Here is a 26,406-nt window from a genome sequence, read left to right as displayed (position 1 = left end):
TAGTACCCATTGATTTCCCCACCGAACTGAGCGAGGCCGGGCAAGAAATTTCCCGGTCAGGTCCAGCGATTCGTGCTGACAAAAATTTTCTTTAATACACAAGTTCTATGGGATAATGACCAATTCGACAAAGCTTTGTTAACGTCGCCGTCGCTTGCCAGGCCCAGACGTCAGCCCGCAAGACGCGGATTTTGCGCCCTAGAAGCGCAGCATGGGGCCTCTATAGAACAGGCAATAGAGACGGTTAGGCTAGAAGAGGAGCCATGGGGGACAGGAGCCTGAGGACAAGTTTCAGACCTCGCCCCGTCGACATCGGCAGACAGCTGAACATTGTCCGGGATGTGGCTGAGCTCGACAATTCAGAGGAAGTTAATCAAGCGCAAGGAGCGGCACCCTCTGAGCAGGTCAGTCAAGGGCTCGGGGAACGATCGACCCGCGCTTTGACGCAGCCAACTGGCGCGAAAGCGGGCCACCTGAGCATGTCACAAGGGCCAAAATAATACGGCCTACATAGCGCACATGCCTGACTAACTAAGCACGACACCCGTCAAGTTGGCGCCATCATGTCGGCTGTGCACCTGTCTGTGACATGTCCCGCGTGTGTGCGGTCGCGCCCGCACCCGTGCGGGCCTCCTTTCCCCGCCACCCAGTCCCCGCTGAGGCCATGCTGTCATGGCATACCTTCTGCTCTGCTTGCACGCACTTAAAGGCGCCGCCCACGACGCACCAGAAGAAGAAAAAGGAGGTGAAGGAAATCCCCGTGCCGGAGGTCGGCTTTATCCCTGGGTACACACGCGAGTACCTGCCTGTCTTCCGGATACCGGAGACCTACATCCGCTCAAAAGGTAAGGAAAGCTAATGTTCAGACGTGGCGGGCGGGGAGGGCATGGAATGGGGCATAGGCAGCGGAGGACGCAGCAGACATGCTTAATTACCCAGGCCCGCATGACCGATCTTGCTGCTGATCAGTACGGTACATGGTGACTGGCATCACCCTAAGGAAAGCAGCAACTAGGGCCAATTCATAGATGCGTCTCCTCCGCGAGGCCTCACTGCTCGCGCTTCCTGTCGCAGCTGTAGTACCAACGCGGTGCCAACCAGCAACTACCCCGTCGCTGGCCGTGCACATTGCTTTCCCCTGACTGGTAGTTCTCATGCTCATTGAACCTCCTTAACAGGCGGCGTCGGCCTCGCAAAGGAGGATTATGTTGAGTATGACCTGGACAACGAGGATGAGGACTGGCTGGAGGCGTACAATGCCGGCGCCGCGAACCGGCTATCGGAGGAGAAGTTTGAGCAGATGCTGTGGCGCCTGGAGACGTCCAACGCGGACGCCAACCAGCGCATCATGAACGAGCCGGGTGCGTTGATGCTTTGGGTGCGCGTGTGCATCTATGTGTATGGTATGGATGGGTGTGGGTGGTTGGGTGTGGGTATGGTGGAATCCTTGACACCCAGCCGAGACCCAGAACCTGACCCCGGCCCCGAAAGGGGATTAGCGCAGTTTCCAGACCACGAGGACCACAGTATCCAGGAATCATACACGATAGCACCGTGTCGGTCGTGCCATAAAGAAAGAGGCCAAGAAGCCGTGGGGTTGCTCGCCCGGTCATGAACAGATATCTCTGTTAGCAGGCTGCCTGAGCAACGCACGCATGCGACCTGCATCCGGAATTACATTCACCACAGGCTATGCGCCTGATTACCGCGTGCTGCCGGCTGCGGTGGCGGCGACGCATAACATGAGCCGCGAGGAGGCGCTGTCGGTGCTGCGCAAGTACGCCACAGCGCGGGAGCCCATCCTGGTGGCTGTGTACGAGTACTGGAAGAACAAGCGGGAGCGCTGGGGCAAGCCCTTCATGCGGAGGCTGCAGGTGGGGCTGGGCTCGGGTGTGTAAGGATTGCGGGGTACGGCCCGGGGGAGGGTAGGTGCTGGGCATGGCTCGGGGCATGTGTGGCGTTGAACGCCCAGCTGTGTGAAGGCCGAATGCCTTCTCTCTGCCGTGGGGTGCAGCTTAACACGAGTGCCAACGGTTTTGTGTTGTGCAGGCGCCAACCAATCCCAGCGACACAAACCCGTACAACGTGTTCAGGTGCGTTGACGGGCAAGCCTTAGGCGCGCTGGGGCTTCCAACCGCCGTGCAGTCGGTGTCCGCCTTTTACCTTTTTGCGTGCCCTACACGTCTGTTGCTCACCTTTCTCCACCTTCCCTGGTTGGATATGCTGCTGGCAGGCCACGGGAGCGCGTGAACAGGCCGCAGACGCGCCGGCGCCGTGAGAACACGCAGGACTGCTTGGACAAGCTTCGGCAGATTCGGGAAAGCATGCTCAAGGTAGGGACGTGCGAGTTCCTGCTAGTTCTGCACGAAATGTTGTAACGCGAGCCTTACGCGAGGGGCCTTACTGGGAACTGGTTCATGAAACTGGTAGCTATACCGTATGCCACTGACAACTCCTTACTGCTCGCGCGCAGTCTTTGGAGCTGACGGAGCTGGTGCTGTTCCGCGAGACGCGCAAGCGGGACATGCTGGTGCGTGCAAGTGGCATGTGTGCGGTTGCGGTTTGGAGCTGCCTTGTCATGCCTTTGCAGGGCCACATGGTGTACCGTATGGCCGCCATTAACCTCTGTGACTTGCAACTTGTCATGTCATCCTTATCTTTCCCCGCTGTGAAACTGTGTTCGACTCGTCCCCCTCCTCTTCCTGCCTGACTCCCCACAGCGCCTGGATCTGGACATGCAGCGCTACCAAATCGCGCGGCACCATCTGCCGCCAGCGCAACACCCCGCCATTGAGGCGGAGGCGGCGGCGCAGCTGGCAGCCACCACCAGTCGCACGCGGCACGGCGAGGCCAGGTGCGTTCGCGCTGGTGCTGTATGCTGGGGTCCATTGGGACCAGGGCAGAACAAATCGGAAGGTGGTACAGCGCAAGGTATTAGGAGTCAACGCTGCAAAGATAGTGCAGACAGAGCCGCAATGTGCCTGTATTAAGCTCTTATGACACTATCGTATTTTCACCTCCCTCTCGCAGGCTGCGTGCCTACCTGGACAACTCCGCCTCGCTCAGCGCCTCCACCACCAGCTACGACACACCGCTGCGCCGCGCGCTGGCGCGCAAGCGCCGGCGGCAGGAGAATGAGGGCCTCGTGAACGGTGAGGGGATAGCGCGCCTGCCACCGCCGCCGCTGCCCGCGGACGACGAAATGCTCATCTTGTTCAGCCCAGACCCGGTTAAGCTGGCGGGCGTGTCAGCGCCTACGCCGCCGCCCGGGCCGGGCACCTTTGGCATCGCCGCGTTCGCGCCCGACGTGCCGGCCCCCAAGCCGCCCATGGTGGCGCTGGCGCCGGGGTTGGACCCGCGCTGCGTGCGCGCGCGTGTGGGGCGCTGCGGCCGCACCATGCTCACGCGCTGCGACCCCCTCACGCTGGAGCCGCACCCGCCGCTGGACCCCGCGGCTACGGCGGCGGGAGCCCTTGCCAACGGTGTGGGCAGCTGCGGCGGGCCGACGCACGTGTTCACGCCGGCGCGACACCCGCTGCTGCTCAGCTCACAGCAGCCCAGCCTGCCCTGGGCGGCAGTGCTTGACCTGGAGCTGCTACCGGAAGGCGTGGTGGACAAGGCGGCGCTCAAGGCGCTGCGGGAGCGCCGACTCAATGCCGACCGCAACAATGCGCTGGCGCTGCGCCAGACCTGCGCCGCGCTCACTCAGCAGGCGGCGGGCGGCATGCTCGGGACCAGCGGCGTCACGGGGGCTGCAGCCGCAGCGGCGGCTCCTCCCGTACCGCTGCCGGCCCTCGCCTCTCTGCCCCAGCCACCGACCTCCGCAGCAGTGGCGGCGGCGTCGCCGCCAGTTGCCGCCACAGGCCCTTCAGGGGCACTGCCACACCGGCCCCCGCCGCCGCCTGGTGCACCCTTGCAAGGCGCGCCAGCAGGGACATTACCGCACATGCCCGCGCCCGGCGCGCCTGCGGGCACGTTACCACACGTACCACCTGGCGGCACGGGGGCAGCGCCACCCGCTGCGGTGGTTGCGGCAACGCCGGGGGGAGCCAGCTTGCCAGGCGCAGGACCGTCCGGGTCCCTAGCAGCAACGCCCGTGCCGGCGGTAAGTGGCGGTGCGGGCCAGGCGCGCAAGGTGCCAAAGGCGCCTGGGGCCCCCTCCTCGGTAGCGGGTACACCGGCCGCCGTGGCAGGGGCGACTTCGGCGGCGGCAAACGCCGTGGCTGCTTCCCGGTCGCCGTCTCCAGGCGGCCCGGGTGTTGCGCCGAAGCAAGTGGTAAGCAGCAGCAGCCGCGTTGGGGCTGATGAAGGTCTATCTGCTTGTGGGCTGGCCCTATGTTTTTCCGGTTGCGACCGTGCATGCCGGGTGATTGTTCCTTCTAGTTCGCATGGCGCAGAAGTTTACGGCTGGTGTGCATGCACGGTATTCCCAAACCCTCCACGTACAGGCTCCAGGAGGAGCGGCACCGGCAGTTCCGGCGGCGGCGCACGCCACGCCAGCGGCGGTGCCGGGCATGCCCGGGGTCGCGCCCGCGGCGACCCCGGCGCCCACTGTCAGCGGGGTGGCCGTGCCAGGTGCCGAGGCCGCAGCTGCGGATGCCCCAGGCGGCGCGGTCAGGACACTGCTGACGCAGCAGGCGGCGGCGGGCCCGTCCTCCGCGTCGCAGCTGAAGCGGGGCCCAGCGCGTGTGACGAAGACTGGCAGCAAGGTGCGTGGCTCATCCCGGGTGGCAGGAACTCAGCACGGCGGCAGCACCTGTCAGTTCGGAGGTATTCCGTGATGACTTAATTGCCTTAACTGGCTTGGTCCCGCTGGCTGTGTTGCGCTGTACTCCGACAGGCCGTAAATGGAGAGGCACCGCCGGCGCCGCCAGTCAACACCACCGTGCCTATGGACACGCTGTAACCAGCGTCATGTGCGCTTGGCTGCATCCTGCATGTTGGGTTGCACGGCTGCATGAGGTGGGGCACGGAGTGCCTTCCTGCTATTTAGAAAATGATGGCGCGTTTCGGGTTCCACTATTTAGTGTGGTCGGGTGGCGGGGTGGCGTGCTCCATAGCCGGAGTAGGACAGGCGTTTGCCGAGGCGGTCAGACAGCGCGATGGGTTTGATGCCGTTGGCTCCACCGTGAGGGGCTGGCTGCGGGTGGCGGCTGTGATGAGGCGACAGAGTGAAGCTTTGGGTGAGGCCGCAAGCGCGCAAGCAGAAGGGAGGTGTAACGGCATGAATGGAGCCGTACCACGCTACAACGCGACACTGCTGCGCGCGGCATGACAGGTCACGGCCTCACGGAGCACCTCCCGGGGATGCACAGCCAATTGGCATCAGGAACCGGGCCATTTTGCTGAAAGCGTGGCAGCGAGTCCAGCGATGAGCCGGTGGCGTTCAATTTCGAGATAAACTCAAACAGCACAAGTACTGGCAGACTCGAGAGTCGAGATGCAGGCATGCAGGCATCTGAGTCCTGCATTCATCATACCCTCAGCGCTTGCCACGCCGCCAGCCACACCTCACCTAAGCGTGCACCCAGCCAAGTAAAGGTGTATGTCTGTACGATGTGATAATCCAAAACTCACAAAGCCCTTGCAGATTACTCGGGACTGCTCAGGACTCCCCCAGAAATGCCCAATCTTTCTCGCCCGAGGGCCTGCATCGGGGCCTGTTTCTTGCCGCTCCCCGAAGATGCAAGCCCTGTCTCCGCCTCCATGAGGTCCGGACAAACCTTGCCTCCAACACTCGGCCCAACCAAACCTGCAGCTAGCACCTTGCACGCTTACAGCCTTGTACCTGACACCCGACACCCGACTCCTGACATCTGGCCATCTGGCGGCCCATCGATCAGTGCGCGGCGGCTGCAGGCTCGCGGTACTCCAGCTTGTCGCGGTCCCAGTTGCTGTCCATGGCGCGCAGGAACTCCCAGGCGCCGTCACCGCTGCGCACGAACAGCGCCTTCTCGCGGATGCTGCGCGGGATGGGCTTGTCCAGCTTGCGCGCCTTGTCGTCCTGTGGGCCATCGGGCGTGTACGCGCGGTTGCTAAAGAGTGTGAAATACATGCAGGGTCCGACGCAAGGACGTGTGACCGGACTGCATCTACGTCATCGACCTACGCCAAAGCGTCCCATTCCAATCCCGTCCATCCAGGGGCTCGTTTCGTGGCCCCTGGCCCCAGGCCCCAGCGCCGCCTCACCAGCTTCTGTTTGATGTCTATTTGGAAGTCCAGGACCACTTCATTCTCTTTGGTGCCGGGCTCCTGGCCCAGCACCGACAGCTTCACAAACTCGAAATTGTACATGGTCACCTGCGCATGCATGCATGAGTTGATGGATGTTACTCAGACAGGGAATGTAGTCGGGCAGGGGTGAATTATCCACTCAAACGCAATTTGCGCTATGCCAATGCACCGCCCAGGCCTCCCCACTTTCAAGGGAGAGACTGGTGGAGCGGAGTCTTGCCATTGCACAAGGCTCATCAACTGCAAAAGGTCATCCTACCGCACTCTGCCAGCTATACAAGCCGCCTTGCATACCGCATCTTCCAGACGGACCCCTTGAGTTACAAGGGGTCTGCCACTATACGTCACGCCACGTTCGGACGCACCTTGACGTCCTCCTCAAAGGTGGTGCGGACCTTGCCGTCCGCTGACACGGTTCCCTTATGGTTGGGGTTGTCGGGGTGCGTCGACCGCACCACATACTTCCACTCTTTCTGCAGGTCAGAGCAGCAAGTATACTCCCAGGGCGTGAGATGCGCGCCAACAGCCAATCGTAGAGCGGCGCTCATGAACAAGGGGTCGGTATCCCCTACCGTATACTGAAGCACGCACCTTGGCGTACGCGGCGAACCGCGCTCGGAGGACCGCCTCCGCTGTTGGGGCTTGTATCGTTAGGCTCTTGTGGTAGCGCTCGCAGCACGCCTAGTTGGGTGGGGGCCACACCACGGGCGGCCGGGCGTCAGGCGCAGGAGGGTATCGAACGCGCACAAACCCCCACTATGACGTTGGGTCTTGGGGGCACCAGGCAGGTCTCACCTTGTACTCCGAGCCCGAGCCGCACGGGCAGTCCTTTGATTTGTTCGCCTCCCCTTTCTTCCCAAAGCCAAAGCCGGCGGACACCCGCACAGACAACATTCGATTGCTTGCAAGCGGCGTCCGAGTTGGCCCTCGTGAGGCAACGCCAATCACAACACTTCTAGATTGCATTTGCATTCTATCAAACAGATTCTACTAAATGATATGGGTCCTCGGCGAACAGCTCAATATTGGCTTATTTAAATTGGCTCAGTCGCAGGCACGGTTACAAGACATCCAGAAGTTCATAAAGTATCGACCGTTTCCTGGTGTAGCCATCAGCTTTGCACCCGACGAAAGCGGCCTGCTAGTTGCGGGGTATCCGCATGGCGGCTTACCCCAGCTCAATGGGCCTCTCGCCCCCGGGACACTGGTGCAGGAGCTCTTGTGAGTGTATATAAACGTGCAACCCGCGGGGAACAGCGAAGGATTATGAAATTTAGTGACATCACGTAACGCTGCGCATCCAAACCCTCCCGCTAGCGACTCAGCCGCCAGAGCCACCAACCACCCGGCTGAGAGCCTGAGACAGTGAAAGCTGCACGGGACTCCACCAACCTGCCTTAACACTGTCCCATCGCACGCCCCAAGCTGCAGTGGCTGGTGTTTCAGCAGCAGTTATGGCAGTAACAACAGTCGAACCAGCAATGGAAGCCATTGAGAATAGGATAGCCACATAAGGTGTGGGATTGGCAGCTGAGGGCCGTAAGAGGGGCTGGTACTGGGGTCCTGGCGTGCGTCGTCTGACATGTGCCCCAGCCCCGGCCCGTAGCCCGCTCCCCCCTATAGTTTGCCAGCGATCACGTTTTGGCTATGCATTCTATCCCAGCACCACAAACACAACAGGACCCCGCGTTCTGAGTACTCGTATCCACCAGCCTTGTGAGCGTGGGGTGCGGACACGTCCACTGCCTCAGAAACCTTCCCCTGCACCTCTCCCCGCGATGCATCATTAAGGAAAGCGCATGTCACACAACAAGTGTCTAGTGCTTGGGAACTCGGGTGCTGGCACGGCTCATCAACTCCCTAAGCATTGTGTCTCACCCTGCCAACATCGGACGCATGTGAGTAGTAGAGAAATGTGACCACGCACTCCTCAGAAAGCTAATACACCAAGTCGGCGGTGCAAAGACTGCGGGCATTTGCGGTGGATGCGTGAAGAGGAAGTCTGCGCATACGGTACATTGAAACATGTGTCGGACCCGGCTTCAGATGTCCGACTCCGCCCCACCGCTGCTGCTGGCCGCCTCACCCCAGGCACGCTGCTGCTCCTCCAGCGCCTCCCCGCCCTGCCCCCACTCATACACGCCACCGCGCGTCGCGAAGGCTTCGGCTCGGAACGCCGGTCCCGCCACTGCGCCCCAGGCATCCATTACCGCCTCACGCCCCGCCTCCATCTGCATCTGTGTGCGCGCATTCGGGCCGGCGCCGTTGCTGTTGCCACCATCGCCATCACCATCACCAGCAGCGGCGCCCCTGGCTACGCCGCCGCTGCCCACCGCCGCTGGGCTTGAAGTGGGCCGTGCCATGAGCACAGCCATGGCCGCGGCGTGCACGTCATCAGCACTGGTGCCCACGGCCGCGTCGTGAGACGGCGCCGCCGCCAGTCGCGGCTGGTGCGGGTGCGCGTGCGAGTCCAGGGCCAGGGATTCCAGCAGGCGCCCCTGCCAACTGTCATGTGTAGGGTACGGCGACACACAATATGGGTCTCTCTCAGCACAGTACAGGCAGGGGCACGATATGACGGCGCGGATGTCTAGCTCTTGTTACCCTGCCCCTGCGTCCGCTCTCCGACAGCCCCTCCCACACCCACTCCCACCTCCGCGCGGGACTCACCAGTCAAAGATGCTGGGCCCATACTCATAGCCCTCTCCGTTCACGTCCTGGTAGAACCGCCCACGTGCGTCCAGCATCGCGTAGCTCCCGTGCATGTGGGAGTTGGATTCCGGAACCAGCGGCACACCGTACAATTCCTGTACGACAGACGCTGCCGCCACCCAGTCCGCGAACTGGGCTTCGGTGGTGAGCAGCGGCGCGATGTGCTCCGGCTGGGTCTGGCCCGTGATGGGCAGCACCTGTGAGAAGGTGTGGGGGCACCGGACGTGTACGGTACGTGTGATGCACGTCGGGCGGGGGTGAGAGGTCTGCGGTTGTACCTACGTGATTGGGAGGAGATGTGCACCTACTGGGGCGTATTTCACGCACAATCTGCCATCTGTACTGTCCTGCGTGCTTTCTGGCCTTGTGCTCTCATCGTACACATTAAACACACACGAGCACAAAGAGACACACACGCCTTGCTCGACCAGCGCAACCTGCCAGTCCCAGTCCCCCCACCCACCTGGAACACCTTCCACCGCTCCGGCCGCAGCCGGCCCACCAGCTCCACCATGCCGCCCACGTCGCCCAGGCAGGGCGCAGTCACCACCGTGTTCAGCTTGAGGCGGTAGCCAAGGCCCTGAGCCACACCCCACAGTCGCTCCACACGCGCCAGGTGGCCGCCACGAGTACCCACGCCTCCGCCAACGTCACCACCTCCGCCTCCGCGTCCGACGGCGGGACTGGTGGCAGTTCCACTGCCCGTGGCGCCGCCACGGCTGCTGCCATCTCCGCTCGGCTTGCGATGGCTGCTGTTTTTGGTGCTGCTGCTGCTGCTGCTGCTGTGTCGGGGCATGGTGACGCCGGTCTCTCGAGTGGTGCCGCGGCCCAGGGCGGCATGCAGGGCGTCATCGGAGGCGTCCACTGAGAAGGCAATCCAGTCCAGGTGGCCTGGGCACGGGCGAGGGCAGCAGACTCTGACAGAGGTAGGAGAGTTGCTCGCGGGCTTATGTCACAGGATGAAGAGTGCAGCAAAGGCCAAGTTTCGGCGGACATTATGGGCCCCTGAACGGGCGGATATATCCGCCACCTCCCCCCTTCACCACCTCATGCCCCCCTCACCCTGCATGCGCCGCAGCCAGTCCTCAGTCAGCAGGCTGCCGTTGGATACCAGGCTGGTCACCAGCCCCGCGCCCTTGGCGGCGGCAAGCAGCTCCGGTAGCAGCGGGTGCAGCAGCGGCTCGCCGCCCACAAAGGTGATCTTGCTTACACCCGCGGCCGCTAGCAGCGGCGGCACCTGCACGCCAGCAGCGGAGTGTATTGGGGCGAGCTCACGCTAGCGCGGTTGTCTGGGTGTCAGAAAGGGGGGATGCTGGAGGCGTGGATCAGCAGCTCTCAGTGTTTCCGCACGGTGTTTCCGCTGGTGGCACGCTTCACGCTTACATGCTCTCGATGAAGCCATGCACACCGCAAGCACCTCAGCAACAGCTGTACATGCACAGCTGCTGTGCCGGCCGAGTACGGCAGTGCTCACCGCAAGCAGCAGGTCGGCGTCCTTCACCACCTCGCTGCTGGGGATGTCGGAGAAGGTGGCGAAGCAGAACTTGCAGTGGTAGTTGCAGCGTGGCTCCAGGTGCCAGTTCACGGTGGGGGGCAGCGCCAGCTGCGCAGACTGCAGCGCGGGCGGCGGCGGTTGCCAGGGCTGAGGCAAAGGCGCCCGCGCCACGAGGGCTGCTACAGGAATAGACAGCGTTTGGAAGGGGCCATCCAGGCGGGCGGGTCATGTGGTAAGGCAGACTGGATGACTGAATGCAGACCACACCAATGCGTCAGGCCTTAAGTGGAACGGCGCGCAAAAACAAATGCACGCGGTGCCACAGCTAGTCGGAATGCAGACCAATAATGGACCATTCGTCATTCCAACAGATTCCACTTGCGGCGGTACTCAAGCTTGCCAGGCCAATGTTTATTGGCTGACATGCCTGCCAGCATCCAACTCACCCTGCAGTACTGCTGGTGCAGGACCGCTGCAGTCTGGGGCGGCGACGGCAGGCGGCGAGGGGCTTGGCACGCAAGCGAGCCTGATCCTGCCACGAAGTGGCAGCGACGGGGAGAGCCGCTGCCGTGCAGCTGCCGCGCCTGCTGTGACCCTCCCACCGGCCTGAAAGCTGGTTAGCATTCCGATCTGCGAGAGCGGGTACATCACTACTGAGCAAGTGCAAGGGGCACGATTGCAACAGCGCCTGGCTACCGTTGCCCGTTCCCTTGACCTTGCCATACTATGCGCAGCTGCTCACGTGCTGCAGTGAAACAACACGAGCGCGGATCCTGTTGGCGCCAATGCGCGGCCGGAGGCTTTGTGTTCCGGAGTCCAGGCCATGCAAACTTGCAGCGGGGGACACTTGCATTTGGTGCTGATGCGCTAGTATAACTATGACTATACCGGTAGGCACTAGTTCAGCAAGAATAAAGACCAGGAGCAGCTGCGTACTGTGAATAATGATGCGCGCGATGATTGAATGCCGGGGCCCGTGATACCACCTACGCCGTGACCTTCACGGCCGAGGGTTTCGCGCCCGAAACGACCTTTCTGCCCTGCCGAGCACCGCAACATAGTCAAATATTGTATTGCATCGTTACAAGCGCAATTTGCGTACATTGATGCCTCGAGCTGGGTCCATGCAGTCTGCCAACCGCTACACGTACCCCCGTGACTCTCGGCCACGGGCCTCGGGCGCGCGCGGAGCAGAAAGGTCGCGACGGTCGATACCGCAATCTCCGCCATCGCCTGCATCACCATGTCTTCATACGTGCTCCCATCCGTGCTCCCAGTAAAGAAATCTACTAGAACAGTATACGCCCGAAATGAGGCAACGTCATAATAAAACTTCACGCCGAAGAACGCTAAAGAACCCAGGTGCAGCCCCTCAGCAGAGATACGCACGGGTGCACGCCTCCCGCCGCACCCAACAGAACAGACAAATCAATGGACGGGAATACGGCAGAGCGCACGCCTCTCAAGGAATACGCCCATAGGTCCACTTGATACGACAAACTAGCCTCTTAACATTGTCTGGACACCCACAGGAAGTTCTCACAAACGCGGATACATGCTCCATAAAGCCCTTCGAACGCAAGCAGTAAGCCTAGATCGCAATATCTAGCCGCGCCCCGGCTGCCACACTCTATCTGCCCAATCCGTACATGCCTGGCTACGAAGAGAGAAGAAGGCGCCCGAGTTTCGAGAAAGACCGACCCCCAAATCATGCCGCGGTAAAACACACATCCCGCAACTTTCATCCGTACAGTCCGCTCACCTACAGAACGTCTCGACTCCTAGTCCCATGGCCTGAAGCGGGCCATGCACTTGATGACCACAAAAAGCAAAATAGGTCCCCTCAGGCGCACGTCTAGAATGTCAGGGGAATGCCAACGGCTTCTTGAACAATACTCTCCATGCTACCATTGCTACCGTGCTACTCCTGCTATCTGCTGCTGATTTTGTATGGGGATTCTTGGCCTTCGCAAGGGCCATGCAGGCGGAGTGCTTGCTTGCCACTTCCCCCTGACATGGTGCCTGTAATGCGATGGCCTTCGAGGTCAATGAAAACGTGGGACAAGACAGCTGTTCTAAAAGGTATGGCATTCGTCGTTCGTCCTTTTACTGCGTATGCAGACAGGGTCATAATCATACACATGGCGGCTATATGCCACCTCACACGCAACATACATGTGGTTCGTAACAGCTGTGCAAGAACATTTGCCCTGCAATGCTCCCATTGGTCAGCGGGTGGTGTCCACGGGGTAAAGTAGCCGGCCTGAAGCGATGGAGAGCTGCAGCTGTAGGAATTTACGACCCGGCACTTTGCTCCTGGGTCCCGCCTCTCACGGCCGCCAGATGAGGCCGTAGACGCCCCATGCCAGCACCTCAGCCTCGCCGTACGCCACCTGCGGAGGGCCACACGAGGACGCGGTTGAGAGTCTTCAGACACATGGGCAGGCCAGGCCATGTGGGCCACCAGACATACGAAGTACGGGTTGATGCACGTTTGATGCACGCACTGAAGAGCAGAGCGGGCAGCAAAACGGCGGACACCGCGGCAGCCACCGCCTGCCAAAAGCCAGGCCACTCCAGCTGCTGCGCCGCCTGCCATCAAGCCGACCCGATGGCAGCTGCGGCCACTGCCTGCTGTTCCCCAAACCCACGCCCACCTTGAAGAAGCCCTTGTCCGCCACCTCAGTGCCCCAGGAGCTCTTGAACAGCCACCAGCCGCCGTCGTCGCTCCAGCCCACCAGCTGCGCGCAGTGCCAGCCCAGCCACGCCGACTCGCCATCCCAGCGGTACACGCCGCCTGGGTGGCTGTGGGGGAGCACATGAAAGCACGGGAGCGTGAGTGAGGTTGAGAGCGCGAGAGATGCAGATGCACGACTGTAAGGAGTGCGATCACGTTACGAGCTGAAATAGTGAACGGCCTTCGCTTCGGAGGTGGCCTTCACAGGCGTACCGTGAACGATTTCAGGTACGGTACGCGTACGACTGGGGGCAAGACAAGCGTGCTTACGAGGAAAAAACCCATGCGGAGGTAGGACGCTGACAATAGTTGTATCCTCATAGCGCCACACACCCAATGAACGCACACGCCACACATCTGCACCCACACATTCACATACACACATTAACGAAACGCCCTGTATGTTTCTACACACACCTGTACATGTCTGCATACAGCTTGAAGCACGTCATGGCACTGCCGGTGCCCGCCACCATCTCCTTGGCCGCCGTGGCGTTGGCCGACTCCACGCCGTACCACTCCCGCGCCACCACCTCCCATCGACCAGGCACCGAATCGCAAACAGACGGCGCCGCCGCGCCGGCCGCCGTACTGCTGCCAGCGCCACTGCTGCTGCCACTGTCGCCACTGCCGCTGGTGCCACTGCTGGTGCCACTGCTGCTGTTGGCGTCCTCGCCACCTGGCAGGGTGTCACGCTCCTCCGCCCCTGCCGGGCCACACACGGCGGCACCACGTGTCACGTCGTACACGTAACACCGCTCCTGCCGTACGCCCCGCTGGCTCAGTACATGCAGCGCGTCCGGCAGCACCCAGCCCGCGTTGCAGTCGGGCGGGCGGGCGGCGATGTCGTTATTGCAGAAGAACAGCGCCTGCTCTGAGAAGTCCAGGTACGTGGCGGCACGGCGTGCGCCCAGGGCGTAGGCGGACTCAGCGGCAGCGATGACTGTGAAAGCCACGCAAGCGTTGCAGGAGGCCTGCGGAGGGGAATAGCGGACATGGGTAGACAGGTTTTAGCACTGCCAGTCAGTGACAAGGCCCATTCAACCGAAAGAGAAAGGCTTGGGGATGCCGAAGGACTGCACGCACCAAGTCAGCGGCCGTTGCGGCCTAGGCCGCCAAGCACTACATTATGGACCCTCATCAGACATGTAACGCAAGATTGCAGATGCCCACCCGCGCACCTGGAACCGCACGCGGCTGACAACGTTGACGCCTGCAGTCAAGCGCTTGTCCCGCGAGTCCCACTGAGCAGGCAGTGGCACTGGCAAGGGCAGCGGCCAGGCACCTGAAGTGGTTCCCGGCGGCGGCACCAGCGGCGGCGGGGGCGCCGGAGGCGGCGGCCGCGGTGACGCCAGCGGCTGTGGAAGTGCTGGGAGTTCCGCCTGCCGGTCATCCGTCTGACCATCAGCCACTGGACTGGGGCTGGGAACGGGAATAGGGTCCGTCCCTGGCACGGTGCTGGGGGTGGCAACTGTTGGGCCGGAGCTGAAGTCGGGCGGATTGGGCGGAAGCACGGGGTTGGGGAGCTTCCCAGAGGCACCGGGACCACCACCAGGGCTGGGGCTGAGGGACGGCATCACAAGGGGCTTGGGTGATTTCTTGGCGGCCGGCGACTTCCGGACAACTGGCTTTTTGGCTGTAGGTGGTTTCGGCGGGGGCCTCGACGCGGGCCGCTTCGCTGGCGTGAGGACTGCCGGCCCCGTGCCCTCGAAAAAGTAGTAGCCGTCATCCGCGAGGATGAACTGCGGTGGCGAGGGCTGTGGTAGCGGGGAAGGCGGTGGGGAAGACTGGGGCGAAGATTGCGCGGGGTCTGCGGGCTGGGGTGCAGACGAGCGGGGAAGGGGGCCCGCGCTGGTGGGCGCAGAGGCGGGAAGCTGCGATCTACCAGCCTCGGCGGCGGCGGGCGTCGGTGCGATAGTGGCAGCTGTGCCAGGCTCCGGATCGATGGATATGGAAAGCGTCTGTCGCTCCGCTAAGATGACGCGCGTCGCGGCTTTGCTGGTGCCACCTCCGGTTGCGGCTGCCTTGCCGGTCGGCCGCACGCCACGGCTCCCTACTCCTCTCTTCGCACCCTGGAAGGCGGGCTGTCGCTCGCCCTGTGCAGAAGCTGCTTTGTTACTGCGGCTTGTTTCCATAGCGGCACGGTTGCCCAGGTGGAGCTTGCGCCAGGCTCCTGCACAGCAGAAGATTTGTCAGTGGATTTGGTAGCGCCGGTGGTGATGATGATCGCGGGATATGCCGAGCAATGCGTCTGACAAAAAGTGCTTGCTTATAGTCTGCGCCGGCAAACCTGCTCAATCGGCAAACTTTACGACTCGCATGACTCGCAAATCTCCTACTGTGCGCGAAACGATGCATAAGAGTGCGGAAAGCTTACCATCAGAGCCCGACGCCAATGAACCAGCGCCAGCGGCGGCAAGCTCGCTTGCTGCCAGCACCAGCAAGAAAACCAAGAGCTCGGCGCGCATTTTCATTTACTCTGGGCTTGTATAGCAAAGCCCAGAGTGCAAATGTTATAGACTCGCCATCGGAACAACAATAGAGCGAGCGCAACAAGCCGCAACAAAGGAAACAGCGTTCAGCTCGAGCGGTAACGCGTATTTGCGCGCTAGAAACTACTGCATTTGTATAAGTTGACAATATGAACGTGTATTATGGGGTTGTCGTGTTTCATCATCAACCGGCGGGTGCGCTGTCACCGGGTCCTGATGCACTTGCCCTCGAGTCCCCAGCCCCAGGGCTCTAGAGCCCGATAGAAAGCATCAAACCTTATGCGAAATCTGCTCGGCAGTCCTTAAGCGTGTCAAGCAATGGACGGGCGAATAGTTACGTCAGCGTTAACCGCTTGGTGCTGCAGCCGATAACTCGCCGCGTGACATCTGCGGCGCCTGGCTCAGAGCGCGCACGCAGCACCTGCGAGTGCGTCATTATGCAATCGTGTACCGTAACTTCAATAGCCGTCAGCATACTGTGAGACGTTTGCCACCCAACCGAAGCGTGTCCGGCTGTCCGGACATTCGACCTCCTGACTAACACGTGCTGCGGCTCTGCAAAGTACGGTAATGCAGGACCCGACCACCAAACGGCAAGCCCTTCGCATCACAGTGCTGGAAATCACACATACAAATGCCTCTCGCTGCCGCCCCCCGCAAACATCTTCAGTCCACGGCCTTCGTCCGGCTGTCCGTATGCACACGGGTCATCAGCCAAACCCTTGCCGGTCACTTGGGTCCGGACACCGGTCTACCGGCGGCCACATCTTGGACGAAAGCGCAGAAGAGGCTCCAGGCACGGCCGGCGGCACCGCCCACCTCCACCGATTTCGCCTCCTTGATGAAGGCGTGCCCCTCGCCCTCGAACCGCTCCAGCCTGTTCGGCACACCCGCAGCGTTGAGGTCCGCCTGCAGGGCAGACGTATGGCAACAGGCAGAGATCGAACAGCGGGGTAGAAATGTAGAACGTCGGCGATCAACGCGAATAGCCAATTTCATAGAGTCGGGCAAGCTGGTTGCGAAGTATTCGGTGTGTTCAGGTAGGTCCGGCATAGCCCGTGGGCATAGCCTCATGGCACAGCATGGTAGGGTCCCCACCTGGAATTTGTCGAGCATAGCGGCCGGGAACTGCGTGTCCCGAGTGCCATACAGTCCCAGGACTGGCGTACGGCCCAGCTTGGCCACCTCACTCGCCTGTGCGGGAGCCGGAAGCGTTATGGGGTGACAGGTAAGCAGCACACCTCTCCGGCACAAGCCAGGGGGGAACAGGACAGCCATATACCGTAGTGTTCAGGTCAGGCCCCATGCGGTCCGCACCTCCAAAAGCGGGCGTCCGTAAAAGATTGCCACCCCTGCCGCCTATTTGGGGGGAAGAGTGCTGGGGAGTGAGTGTACCGGGAGTGTCATGGGGAGCCTCCGGCACATGGTCAACTCCAATTCCATCTAGTGCGAGCCCACGGGGCTCGGCTCCCTCATCTGACGCAGTCACGAAGCGACAGCTCCAGGTAAGGGTACCACAAGGCCGGGGTCGCGGAGCGACCGTCGCGCGCTGCGCTAACCTCGCCTGGGTAGGCTGCTGCGTAGCGCACCGCCGCGCCGCCACCATAGCAGAAGCCCGCCACGATGATGCGATCCGAGTCCACGTCCGGCTGAGCCTGCAGCCAGCGCACCGCCTCGTGCACCGACTCCACTCCCCAGCTGGCGCCATCGCGCAGTGCGTATCTGCAGTCAGGGGGCAAGTGCGCAGGGGTCTTCACGGTTGTGGTGATCAGGGGCATCCGTCCGGCAGGCTTCATACGCGGAGAACCCCCGCTTGGCGCTTTCCGCTGCACCATACGTACGGTCCCTGCGCCGAATCCCTGAACCTACAACAGAAAGCGGCGGTAGCAGCGCCCACAATCCTGCGTGAGGGAGTCTACTCACTTGAAGCCCAGGGTGATGGCTCGGAAGGGCCAGAGCGTGGACTGGCCCTGGAAGCAGTCCGGAGCCACCGCCACCACTCCCTCCTGAGCTGCCAGCGCAGCGGCCAGATCAGCCTGTGGGTATCAGGCGGACGTCTTGCACTTCGACCCAACGTCAGCCCTATGCTAGCTGCATGAGGACCCTTAGGAGAGGCCCCGTCCTGGGGCCCAAGGCCGCCGTTGTCTGGTGGGGTCCTACTTACCGTGGTGCCATACGGTAATTGGCGAAATGTACCCAGGGTGTCACGCACGCGGGCGTGACCCTCCGTTTCAGTCGCGGGTCTTACCTCTCGCCGCTGCAGTCCCAGGATCTGGTGGATCAGGATGACCGCAGGGCGCTTCGTGGGCCCGCCGCCACCAGCTGGCACCGGAGGGCGCGCCACAAACATGCGGACGCCTGCGTACAAGAGGCGCGGCAGTCAGGAGTGCATGCAGTATGCTGTACGTAGCACTGGATCTACCAGTATACGACACTTACCGTACCTTAATGCAAATTCATGACCACAACACTGCCCGGGTGGAACCGCAGCAGCAACCCACCATTAGCGCTAGTTTCGTTCGCAATGGATTTTACACGCGGTGAGGCGCTGTCAATAGCTTCATCGATGAGGACTGAAGCTGGCAGACCGAGCACGAAAGCTGCGGCTGCAGCTGCGGGGCTGATTTCCGGGAGCGCGGCGAGTGGCTGGGCGCGCCGAGGGTGAGGGTGTGGCCGGGCCCAATACGCAGGTACCCGCAGCGCACAGGGCCGGCCAAGTGCGCTCACCTGTGCATGGCGCGGGCTTCTATACACCGAATTATGCATGAGCGATGTGGCGTTGGTTGCAGTGCAAGTCCGGCGATGTGGTGCCGATGGTTGCTTCTCAACGCTCGCGTGTTTTCTGGTCGCATGTAGATATAGTACAAAGCATAAGCATACTACATGCTGTATTTAAAAGCCACGATGCAGACATGGGGCTGCTAGGCACGCTGCTGGCCCATGCAGCCCTCCCACAGTTCAGTCGATAAGTCCAGACAAGTCCCCCATGCCAGTCATAGATTACATATAGCTGGTGCAAAGCGCTCCATTTCTAAGCCCGTCAGTAATACAGTCGTTGTGCCCTGCGCGCCAGCTTTCACGCCACCCAGCAAGCCACCCAGTCCGCTCGCGGGTCATTCAGCTGCAACCAGTCAGTTTCTTGGATGTGGTAGGCTCGGGATACTGCTTCCGGCCACACACCAGCCGTGGGCTCCCCGAAGCCACACCTACCAAGCCCGACCATGCACCTCCAGCGCCCGAAACTCTGAATCCGGCACCTGCCAAGCCCGAGCCTAAACCCTGCACCTACCAGGCCCGAGCCTCCACCTGCATTTGAAACCCTCAACCTGAACCCCGCACCTATCAAGCACAGCTCCCCCCCTGGGCCCCCCGCCCGTCACTGCTCTCCCATGCAGCGCCTAGACGCGACGCTCCTTGGCCGCCGACATCTTGGCCTTGGCCTCGTCGGTGTGCTCGTGACCCTTGCGCTTCTTCAATATCTTGGCCTTGGTCTCGTCGGTGTGCTTCTTGCCCTTTTGCGCGTCGGACGCGCAAAAGGGCAAGAAGCCCCTCAAGCCTAAGCCGTACCCTTATTATGTCAATAATTGTGTTAGTACCCGTACTAAAGCAGGTCTGAGGCCGAAGATTTCGGAATCACCTCATCTCCTTGACATAGCTGGGGTCGGTTTGTACAGGCACCAGCCGCGTCCCGTAACAGCCACCGCTGCCCTTTCTCGAACGCCCCGCACCCTCAACCTGCTGCCTCTCAACCGCGCGCTCGCCGCGCCACCTCCGCCGTGATTTCCGCGAGCGCTGCCTCTGCCGCAGCGCCGCTCAGTACCGGCAGCGACATGCCGCCCAACAACGCAGCGCAGTCGGCGGCGGAGGCACCCTCCATCACCAGCCGCACGCGCATGCCTCGCAGCGGCTCGAAAAGCGAGAAGTTTTGTTCGAAGTCCGGGTACGTGAGCAGGTTGCCCACCTGAACGGCAGCGCACGGGGAGGCACGGTTATGGGCATCGGAAGGAGGTCAGTGGTAATGGGGCCAAGCTGCGGAGTGCCGTATGAATGGGAAAGCTGCAGGCCCCAGAACCCATATCATCGAGGATGAAGCCAAAGCCAGTTATCGTACAAGGCGTGGCTAGGGCTGCTTGACGTGCAAAGCGCCGGCTCTGACCCAGATACGGTGCAGCAGTGCAGCATACCAACCGCCATGCGGCCCCCGACCCACATCAGCACCTTCAATATCAGACAACTTACGATCACTCCTCCCGACACACACATCCCCGATGAAACGGACTGGGTTTACCTTGATCTCTGTGAAGTGCGCCTTCGCTGGCGCCTTGCGGTGGTCCAGAGCCGCCTTCCGCGCCTGAGCCGCCTCCGCTGCCTTGCTGCGCCGAGGCGGCGGCACCAGCATGGGTGGCGGCACTCCTTCGAAGCCCACCTGAGGTGCCAGTGCACACAGCTTGAACGACTTTGCTAACCGATGCGCTCTACGGTCCGTTACGCCTTGCCGCCGCCCGCCGCGTGCGCGGCCAGGCCCCTATCGCTTGGCGCTTGCCCGTCCGCGTCTGTGCCGCTCCCCCTCCCTCCCCACTCTCCCTGCGCCCGAGCCCCACGGCCCATCCCCCGTCCCTCCACCCGGTTCCTTCCACGCCCACCTGGTTCGGCAGCAGCACGTGTACCAGCTTCTCCATGAACAGGTGGGCGGCCTCCGGCTCCGTCACCGCGTCAAGCCGCACCGCCACCCCTGTGGCCCGCGTGCCCAACGCCTTGTTGGCGGGCGCCGTGAAGCCCGCCGGCTTGCCCGCCAGCACCTCCAGAGCCAACGCGTAAAGCAGCAGCTCGCTCTTGTCCACCACATCGCGTTCGAGCTGCGTCTCAATTGCGGGGATGGACACCTCGATGGCAGTGAGCCGTGGCAGCGCATCCCACGAGCGTGGTTGCAGCTTGAGCATCAGCTCACGCTGCAGGATGGTCCGCGTGTATAGGCCAAGCCGACTGGGTTGGAGATAGCTGGAGGCGGCCGCTGCCGCGGCCGCCGCGGCTGCTGCGCTGGGGGCTGGAGCGGATGCCCCGCCAGCACCGGCACCCTTGCCCTTGGCGGTCCCTTTCCCATCCGCTGGCTTTGCGCTGTCCCGGCCAGAGGTGGAAGCAGATTCCGAGCTCCGTGCTGCAGCTTCTGTGCTGAAAGCCTGTGGGAGAAGCGCGTCGCAGCGGCTCAAAACAATCAAGTGTCGAAAACCCAAATGCAATTGCCAAAGCCCATACCATTACCAGTGATCTAGCAACTCACATTGGCGTGTTGCATTAATGCAGACACACACGCGCCACTGGACGCTGACGTGCATCCTCTTGAAACTATGCGTGCAAGTTGCCAAGGCGTTGATGACGTTAACACCATGATTGATGACTACGGGGATTTGCAAAGTGATTGGCGTGTTTTTGGTGCGCGTTTCGGCCGGGGCTTGTGCACAATTCGGGTCACATCGCGCGCCGAGTCATCCGAAAACTTTGCACAAGCCCAAACTTTGCACAAGCCCAAACCTCAAACGTCAACCTTCAGCCACCCAGGCAGGGCCGGCATGGTTGACTTGGACTGGGTAAATGGATCAAACTTGCACTTGTACTGTACTGTAATGTACGCCTACTGTGTCTGGGGTGGGAGCGAAGCAATCGTGCACAATCGGTTGTGCGCAATTGGACTTGTGCAAAGTTTCCGGCGAAGTTGTGTGCAATTCGGCCCTCCGCACCCGCCAATCACTTTGCAAATCCCTGTATCATAAAGTACTTGACAGCATGTAACAAATGAGAATGAAAACTGTGATTCTTTTGTGGTGATGGGCGTGCTGCGATCGGGCCAACTTAGCCCCAGCCCGGCCGGCCCTGGCCAATTCAGCTCTTTGCACTTGAGCTCATAAATTTTGACTGTAGCTCGCTCATTCCCGTAGCCTTGCGGTGTCGAGCTGTCACTGCGCGGGAAACAAAATGGCAGTTTCAATCTTTTTCTGGTAGCTCCTTCTAAACACTTGAGACCTGTGCGCGCATTAGGCCGGCGTATAGCATCGGCAGCCATGGCTGAGGACTTTCGTGAGACGTTCAAGGAGATAGAAAACAACAAGGCATTGCCGGAGTTCAACTTGCAAGCATGTATGCAAAGCCTGGAGAGGTGGGTGCTGCTTAGCAGTCTTCAGGCTTTGGGGCTCGGGGTTGGTGTGGCTCGCGGTTCGTGGTGGGGAGAGCGTGCCACAGAGGCCCGGTCGGACTTCTGCGTGGGCGCTGGCCGTCCTGCGCAACAAGTACCAAGCGCCTTCGTGGAAATGCAAACACCCTTCCGCAGTCTGGGAGATCCCGCCAAGGAGATCGCCAAGATCACTGAGGCGCGCCGTAAGCGTGCCGCCGAGGCCGCCCGCCGGGAGGAGGCGAACGCGCGGCTGCAGGAGCAATGCTTGGAAAAGCACGCGGATGCGGATGCGGAGGCGCTGGCGCTAGCGGAGGACGCCGATGAGCCTGTTGAGGACGCGGGCGCGCAGGGCGAGGAAGAGGTGGAGCCGCCTTCGCTGGAGCCGCTATGCCTGACGCTGCAACAAGTGAGCAGTGCGGGGGGTGCACACGGCGCTGCACAACGCCTTACTCCTTCCATTTCGGCGCTGAGCGCTGCAGTGCCATGATGAATGCAAGGGAAAGTAATTGGTACGGGTATGTGGTGTACCCTGCGCTTGCGTAGTACTGACTGCCATGCACGGTGCTCTGCATGCAGCCGCTGCCGGCTGTGGATGTGAGCCCGCTGCAGCTACCGCTGGCGGGCGCAGAGGGCGAGGTGCTGCTGCAGCAGCTAATAGGCACCCGGCAGCTGTTTGACTTCCTGGGAGCCTTCACGCCGGACACGGCTACACCTGTGCTGCGCGTGCTGTGGCAGCTGGTGTGCTACGGCGAGCAGCCCTACGCCGCGTACCAGCAGGCGGTGGAGTACTACCGGTCCACAACGCGGTCAGGTACGCTTTGCACAACGGATAGCTTTACCACTTACGCCAATCTACAGTGGATGACCGCACTGTGTAGCAGTGGGACCGAAGCTGCAAGGTACTAGATGTAGCCGGAGCCCATCGGCCCATCAACCCGCATCGCCACGAGAATTGCGGCTGGGGAGCCTTTCAGTTTCTCAGGCGCTGTGCCTCATCGCGATACCTATTACCTCTTAGCACGTGATGGCTCGGCGTCTTCGGGTGCTGGGACTGTCCCCTCTGTAACATCCGCATTCTTAGCACCTCTTACCCCATTGTCTTCCTTTTTGCAGAGATGGGCTGGGTGCCCCAGGTTGTTGACTTTCACAGCTTCTTCGTGGCCACGGGCTTCCTGCCCTCGCACGGTCAAGGCCACGGCGGGAGAGGTAGTGGCGGCAGCCGCAAGCGGAGCGCAGGGCAGGAGGACGCAGGCGAGCAGGCGGGCGCGGGCGGTGCAGCGGGTCCCAGTAGCAGCGGCGCAGGCGGCAGCGGCACCTCAGCCGCTGCCCGCATCCCCAACCTGCAGTGCGTGCTGCGGCTACTGGTGGACCTGGTGGGGCTGCACAGCGCCGGGCAGCTGGATGCCGGCTATGACAACGCGGCGCAGGTGGGTGCCAGGCAGCGTCGCATGTCGGGCTAGTGCATGCAGACTGTGGACTGGCTGGCATAGAGCACGGCCAGGTTGAGTGCATTGCGTGGTCTGTAACCACGTGTCCGCGTCTTCGCATCCCGCCCCCGACATGTGCTTGACGACCCAGCCACCGCCCGCTCCTTCGTTCACACTCCCGTGCGCAGGCCGCCGGGAAGTCACTGCTGCAGGTGTTGCTGCGGCTGCTGCTGGACCCCGACATGTGCGCCGTGCTGTACCTGGAGGCGCGGGCCGCTGTGGAGGCAGTGATGGAGCCCTGGGAGGAGCGCCTGTGGCGGCGGGTGGGAGAGGACAGCGCGGTGCAGGCGCTGGAGTTGGGGCCGAGCCCGCGCGCCACGTGGCGATTGCTGGCGTCGCTGCCGGGAAGCAGTGAGCGGCTACGCGGCTGGCGGCAGGCCATGGCGATGCATTTGATGCGCAAGGTGGTACCGCACGTGAGTGACTGGTAGGGAGGACATGCAGAGGAAGACGAACGGTATGGTAGTCGCAAAGTCGCAGGGATGCTGGTAAGTACTGTGCTTCCATGTCAATCCCCGCGTGTGTTTTCCAGAACCTGCCGTGGACCAAGCACGGTGCGGCGGGTGCCAGCCGGCGCGGCACGTCGGCGGCGTCTGAGCTCCAGGCGCTGCTGGGGCCTGACAGTAGCCCCACCGCGGCGCGAGCGGTGGTGGAGGCGCTGCGGCGGAGCAAGGACAAGAAGGTGGACTACTGGCGGCTGATGACCATCCTTCAGTGCGCGCAGCTGGTGGCGTGGGACACCATTTACACCAGTGACTCCGAGGGTGAGTCGGCGGCCAAGGCGCATGAGTCAGCCTGCTGCGCCACGCCTGTGGTCAAGTTGCAGAAGGCCAGTCCAATTGACTTGTGCTTTCGCGTTGTTTGCTGGACACCACTCACCAGGCCCCGCCCTCCATCCCTCGTTTCCTTTCCTCCAATCCTCCACTCGCGTACAGACGCCGCGAATCTGTACAACTATATCTACCAGTACATGAACAGCTTTGAGCAGCACATGCGCGGGCGGGAGGCGCTGGTGATGCGCATCCGCGTGTTCCTGGCGGAGAGCAAGGCCGCACTGGACAACTCCTCTGGACACGGCAACGAGTGATGCCCAAGCTAGAGGACGAGGCGGGGTACGGTGCGGCATGGCTTGTGCTACGATGGCAGGCTGGAGAGGGACTTGGTGGCGTGGCGATGGGAGTGCTGACTAGGGGAAAGCGGTAGGCTGCACATGAAACACGGTGCTGCATTTGCGCCGAATGGCTTCTGTTATGCGCTGTGTTGGAACTGCTGTATGCGGGTGGTGTCGCGGACATGCTCACACAATGTACAGGCATGTACACGCTATTGTGTGGGAAATAACGGGCCAGAATCCGGCGACACAGTGCACTGCGGGTCGCTGCGGCGCTGCAGGCATGTAAGCCAGCCACATCTGTTTCGCCGGTGAGGCAGCTCCTTCACTCCGTTACCTCCGGAACCCAAGGCACTTCGCCATATGCGCACTTCTCCTCTGAGCAGTCCTTTGCCATCCTTAACTAGTTGTCGGAGTCACCGACGCCGAAGCAAGGAAAGGTGCCCCACTCGCTACCTAGCACTCACGCCCAGCACTCCTTGCTATGAATTATTTTACAGCTGGCAACTGATCGCATCCGCATCTGCTGTCAGGGTCACCTGTTCCATCATACCTCCGCCTCACCTCCCACCAGCACACACAGCCATCCCAACACCGGCGATGCCTCTACCCACTCCAACAACCACCATCCCCGCCCCCGACCCCTTATCAGCTCAGCCATCACCCAAAGTGCACGTGGTTGCGCTCAAAGTCCTTGACAATGACGCCCAGCTGCACCTGCACCAACCCCGCCGACACGGTGTTGAGGCGGAAGCGATCTCCGGGCGTGTACACCACCTCCTCGTACTTGAGCCGGGGATTGCCGCCCAGGAAGAACGCCGCAATGCGCTCGCCCGCAGTGCCCTGACAGAGACAGATGGGTTTGGGAGAAATGGGGAATTAAGATTAGGGCCGGTTTAGGGTCACAGGGAGCAGAGGACCCAGCCTGGTGCCGTCATGACCCGAGCCCAACCACGAGCCGCGCGCATATAGGTAGTGCTGGTGCAGGCAGGACAGCTGCACCAAGCATCCCTGCATACGCCCGAAGGTGGTACGCTCACCTCCGGTATCCACGTGGGGCATTCAATCTCGTATTGCCCCGGCGCCGTCGGCACGTGGCAAAAGCCGTACCCGCCTGTGCCCCCGACGTGGAAAAGTGTCACTGAGCAATGGGACTGCCACCATATGTTTGACCTCAGAGTAAGTGCCAACCAGCGGCGCAACTTACATATGTCATTTCGGCCATGTACGTCCTGGCTCCAGACTTGGAAGTATAGCTTTGGCCAGCCGGCTAGGCCGCGACATGCGTAGTGGAGGTCAAGTGGATGGGCCCACACGACCGGCTCCCCCTCTGGTGCCAGGTCGAGTTGCGTCTGCCCAGAGTCCAAACCCTCTAGTAGCTCCCAGCTTCGCCCTGCAGCGACTCCCCACTAGGGTATCGCAAGCAATTGCAGCAGGGGTCAGTCAAGGGACGAGGTCGTCGAATGTGCTGCCGCGGACCGTGGCAGGCTTAGCCCACTGCGTGCCACGAACCACTCCCCGATACCCCTGCGCCCCTTGTTGTCAAAATAGCCTACCGCATGGCCATACCTTGCAGAACAGGTTCTGGCTGGGGAAGCCGATAGCACCCTGGATTTGCCCGATGACGTGCAGCTCCGCCATGTTGGCAGCTGCACGCCAGGTGCTGTCGCAGCGGTCTCCTCAAGTTTGCTTGCAAAATTACAGGTTAGCGACAGCGTGAAGCTGCGCAAGAATGTTCAGCAAGCCAAACTGGGATGTTTGGACAAGCTGGGCTTCCAATTCAGCGAAGCTTATTGAGGATGACAGCGCAGCTCAATAAATGACCGCTTAGTTGTGCAATCGCATGACAAGGAGCGCGCAAGGTGCTAAGCGGAGAGAGACAAAAGTCAACTTGAACTTTGCTAGATAGTACGTTCAGTAGATGGCTTTCGTGGAGACGAGGAATATGTCATTAAGGCTGCTGCTTAAACCG

General features: G+C 61.6%; 8 protein-coding genes across 9 annotated transcripts; 2 read left to right on the top strand and 6 right to left on the bottom strand.

The window, feature by feature from the left end:
• Nucleotides 1–39: 39 nt before the first annotated feature.
• CHLRE_03g196400v5 (uncharacterized protein) lies at nt 40–5,232 on the top strand. Its single transcript, XM_043061254.1, has 11 exons — nt 40–404; nt 710–845; nt 1,179–1,361; nt 1,690–1,874; nt 2,050–2,093; nt 2,234–2,333; nt 2,474–2,530; nt 2,721–2,854; nt 3,031–4,276; nt 4,449–4,709; nt 4,841–5,232. Exons 1-11 carry the CDS (start codon nt 264–266, stop codon nt 4,904–4,906), a joined length of 2,553 nt encoding a protein of 850 aa, XP_042926383.1. The 5' UTR covers nt 40–263; the 3' UTR covers nt 4,907–5,232.
• Nucleotides 5,233–5,237: 5 nt separating this feature from the next.
• On the bottom strand, nt 5,238–7,345 carry CHLRE_03g196350v5 (uncharacterized protein). The gene is made up of 5 exons (XM_001693081.2): nt 7,030–7,345; nt 6,826–6,915; nt 6,600–6,707; nt 6,190–6,300; nt 5,238–6,004 (listed from the first exon to the last, which is right to left on the bottom strand). Exons 1-5 carry the CDS (start codon nt 7,126–7,128, stop codon nt 5,840–5,842), a joined length of 573 nt encoding a protein of 190 aa, XP_001693133.1. The 5' UTR covers nt 7,129–7,345; the 3' UTR covers nt 5,238–5,839.
• A 502-nt stretch (nt 7,346–7,847) lies between these two features.
• On the bottom strand, nt 7,848–11,339 carry CHLRE_03g196300v5 (uncharacterized protein). The gene is made up of 8 exons (XM_043061253.1): nt 11,184–11,339; nt 11,044–11,071; nt 10,888–10,973; nt 10,421–10,558; nt 10,009–10,183; nt 9,410–9,837; nt 8,905–9,143; nt 7,848–8,739 (listed from the first exon to the last, which is right to left on the bottom strand). The coding sequence occupies exons 2-8, from the start codon at nt 11,063–11,065 to the stop codon at nt 8,277–8,279; spliced, it is 1,551 nt and encodes a 516-aa protein (XP_042926382.1). The 5' UTR covers nt 11,066–11,071; nt 11,184–11,339; the 3' UTR covers nt 7,848–8,276.
• A 171-nt stretch (nt 11,340–11,510) lies between these two features.
• Nucleotides 11,511–15,779, bottom strand: CHLRE_03g196250v5 (uncharacterized protein). Its single transcript, XM_001693079.3, has 5 exons — nt 15,556–15,779; nt 14,360–15,351; nt 13,596–14,152; nt 13,099–13,246; nt 11,511–12,834 (listed from the first exon to the last, which is right to left on the bottom strand). The coding sequence occupies exons 1-5, from the start codon at nt 15,644–15,646 to the stop codon at nt 12,772–12,774; spliced, it is 1,851 nt and encodes a 616-aa protein (XP_001693131.2). The 5' UTR covers nt 15,647–15,779; the 3' UTR covers nt 11,511–12,771.
• A 52-nt stretch (nt 15,780–15,831) lies between these two features.
• CHLRE_03g196200v5 (uncharacterized protein) lies at nt 15,832–18,529 on the bottom strand. Of its 2 annotated transcripts, XM_043061251.1 has the most exons (8): nt 18,398–18,529; nt 18,172–18,316; nt 17,919–18,028; nt 17,594–17,706; nt 17,230–17,392; nt 16,988–17,029; nt 16,769–16,864; nt 15,832–16,579 (listed from the first exon to the last, which is right to left on the bottom strand). In XM_043061251.1, exons 1-8 carry the CDS (start codon nt 18,434–18,436, stop codon nt 16,400–16,402), a joined length of 888 nt encoding a protein of 295 aa, XP_042926381.1. In that variant the 5' UTR covers nt 18,437–18,529; the 3' UTR covers nt 15,832–16,399. The 2 variants fall into 2 exon arrangements, with proteins under 2 accessions (XP_042926381.1, XP_042926380.1); XM_043061252.1 differs by lacking the exon at nt 18,172–18,316.
• A 129-nt stretch (nt 18,530–18,658) lies between these two features.
• Nucleotides 18,659–21,349, bottom strand: CHLRE_03g196150v5 (uncharacterized protein). Its single transcript, XM_043061250.1, has 4 exons — nt 20,949–21,349; nt 20,314–20,847; nt 19,959–20,096; nt 18,659–19,631 (listed from the first exon to the last, which is right to left on the bottom strand). The coding sequence occupies exons 2-4, from the start codon at nt 20,608–20,610 to the stop codon at nt 19,416–19,418; spliced, it is 651 nt and encodes a 216-aa protein (XP_042926379.1). The 5' UTR covers nt 20,611–20,847; nt 20,949–21,349; the 3' UTR covers nt 18,659–19,415.
• A 110-nt stretch (nt 21,350–21,459) lies between these two features.
• On the top strand, nt 21,460–24,735 carry CHLRE_03g196100v5 (uncharacterized protein). Its single transcript, XM_001693235.3, has 7 exons — nt 21,460–21,821; nt 21,993–22,242; nt 22,413–22,647; nt 22,950–23,263; nt 23,452–23,739; nt 23,856–24,087; nt 24,259–24,735. The coding sequence occupies exons 1-7, from the start codon at nt 21,727–21,729 to the stop codon at nt 24,408–24,410; spliced, it is 1,566 nt and encodes a 521-aa protein (XP_001693287.1). The 5' UTR covers nt 21,460–21,726; the 3' UTR covers nt 24,411–24,735.
• Nucleotides 24,736–24,737: 2 nt separating this feature from the next.
• CHLRE_03g196050v5 (uncharacterized protein) lies at nt 24,738–26,379 on the bottom strand. Its single transcript, XM_001693076.2, has 4 exons — nt 26,004–26,379; nt 25,642–25,843; nt 25,475–25,548; nt 24,738–25,277 (listed from the first exon to the last, which is right to left on the bottom strand). Exons 1-4 carry the CDS (start codon nt 26,073–26,075, stop codon nt 25,095–25,097), a joined length of 531 nt encoding a protein of 176 aa, XP_001693128.1. The 5' UTR covers nt 26,076–26,379; the 3' UTR covers nt 24,738–25,094.
• Between the last annotated feature and the right edge of the window lie 27 nt (nt 26,380–26,406).

The sequence above is a fragment of the Chlamydomonas reinhardtii genome, chromosome 3 (assembly GCF_000002595.2).
Source record: "Chlamydomonas reinhardtii strain CC-503 cw92 mt+ chromosome 3, whole genome shotgun sequence".
NCBI classification, from domain to species: Eukaryota; Viridiplantae; Chlorophyta; class Chlorophyceae; order Chlamydomonadales; family Chlamydomonadaceae; genus Chlamydomonas; species Chlamydomonas reinhardtii.
This window is presented reverse-complemented; position numbering and strand designations above follow the sequence as displayed.

Bases quoted from the DNA above. Each gene is read 5' to 3' on its own strand.
- CHLRE_03g196050v5 (XM_001693076.2), bottom strand. From the start codon at position 26,075: ATGGCGGAGCTGCACGTCATCGGGCAAATCCAGGGTGCTATCGGCTTC. The intron at 25,844-26,003 runs GTATGGCCATGC...GCGATACCCTAG, and splicing joins GCCAGAACCTGTTCTGCAAG to TGGGGAGTCGCTGCAGGGCG. The intron at 25,549-25,641 runs GTAAGTTGCGCC...TCGGGGGCACAG, and splicing joins ACATGGCCGAAATGACATAT to GCGGGTACGGCTTTTGCCAC.
- CHLRE_03g196250v5 (XM_001693079.3), bottom strand. From the start codon at position 15,646: ATGCGCGCCGAGCTCTTGGTTTTCTTGCTGGTGCTGGCAGCAAGCGAG. The intron at 15,352-15,555 runs GTAAGCTTTCCG...TCTGCTGTGCAG, and splicing joins ATTGGCGTCGGGCTCTGATG to GAGCCTGGCGCAAGCTCCAC. The intron at 14,153-14,359 runs GTGCGCGGGTGG...TCCCCTCCGCAG, and splicing joins TCAGCCGCGTGCGGTTCCAG to GCCTCCTGCAACGCTTGCGT.
- CHLRE_03g196300v5 (XM_043061253.1), bottom strand. From the start codon at position 11,065: ATGCTAACCAGCTTTCAGGCCG. The intron at 9,144-9,409 runs GTGGGTGGGGGG...ACCTTCTCACAG, and splicing joins AGCGGTGGAAGGTGTTCCAG to GTGCTGCCCATCACGGGCCA. The intron at 8,740-8,904 runs GTGAGTCCCGCG...TACACATGACAG, and splicing joins GGGCCCAGCATCTTTGACTG to TTGGCAGGGGCGCCTGCTGG.
- CHLRE_03g196100v5 (XM_001693235.3), top strand. From the start codon at position 21,727: ATGGCTGAGGACTTTCGTGAGACGTTCAAGGAGATAGAAAACAACAAG. The intron at 23,264-23,451 runs GTGGGTGCCAGG...TCCCGTGCGCAG, and splicing joins GCTATGACAACGCGGCGCAG to GCCGCCGGGAAGTCACTGCT. The intron at 23,740-23,855 runs GTGAGTGACTGG...TGTGTTTTCCAG, and splicing joins TGCGCAAGGTGGTACCGCAC to AACCTGCCGTGGACCAAGCA.
- CHLRE_03g196400v5 (XM_043061254.1), top strand. From the start codon at position 264: ATGGGGGACAGGAGCCTGAGGACAAGTTTCAGACCTCGCCCCGTCGAC. The intron at 846-1,178 runs GTAAGGAAAGCT...CCTCCTTAACAG, and splicing joins GACCTACATCCGCTCAAAAG to GCGGCGTCGGCCTCGCAAAG. The intron at 2,855-3,030 runs GTGCGTTCGCGC...TCCCTCTCGCAG, and splicing joins ACGCGGCACGGCGAGGCCAG to GCTGCGTGCCTACCTGGACA.
- CHLRE_03g196350v5 (XM_001693081.2), bottom strand. From the start codon at position 7,128: ATGTTGTCTGTGCGGGTGTCCGCCGGCTTTGGCTTTGGGAAGAAAGGG. The intron at 6,916-7,029 runs GTGAGACCTGCC...CCACCCAACTAG, and splicing joins GCTCGGGCTCGGAGTACAAG to GCGTGCTGCGAGCGCTACCA. The intron at 6,301-6,599 runs GTGCGTCCGAAC...ATGCATGCGCAG, and splicing joins CCTTTGAGGAGGACGTCAAG to GTGACCATGTACAATTTCGA.
- CHLRE_03g196200v5 (XM_043061251.1), bottom strand. From the start codon at position 18,436: ATGCATAATTCGGTGTATAGAAGCCCGCGCCATGCACAG. The intron at 18,317-18,397 runs GTGAGCGCACTT...CGGCGCGCCCAG, and splicing joins GAAGCCCGCGCCATGCACAG to CCACTCGCCGCGCTCCCGGA. The intron at 17,707-17,918 runs GTAAGACCCGCG...TGATACCCACAG, and splicing joins TGGGACTGCAGCGGCGAGAG to GCTGATCTGGCCGCTGCGCT.
- CHLRE_03g196150v5 (XM_043061250.1), bottom strand. From the start codon at position 20,610: ATGCTCAAGCTGCAACCACGCTCGTGGGATGCGCTGCCACGGCTCACT. The intron at 20,097-20,313 runs GTGGGCGTGGAA...CTGGCACCTCAG, and splicing joins ACGTGCTGCTGCCGAACCAG to GTGGGCTTCGAAGGAGTGCC. The intron at 19,632-19,958 runs GTAAACCCAGTC...GCTGCCGTTCAG, and splicing joins CGCACTTCACAGAGATCAAG to GTGGGCAACCTGCTCACGTA.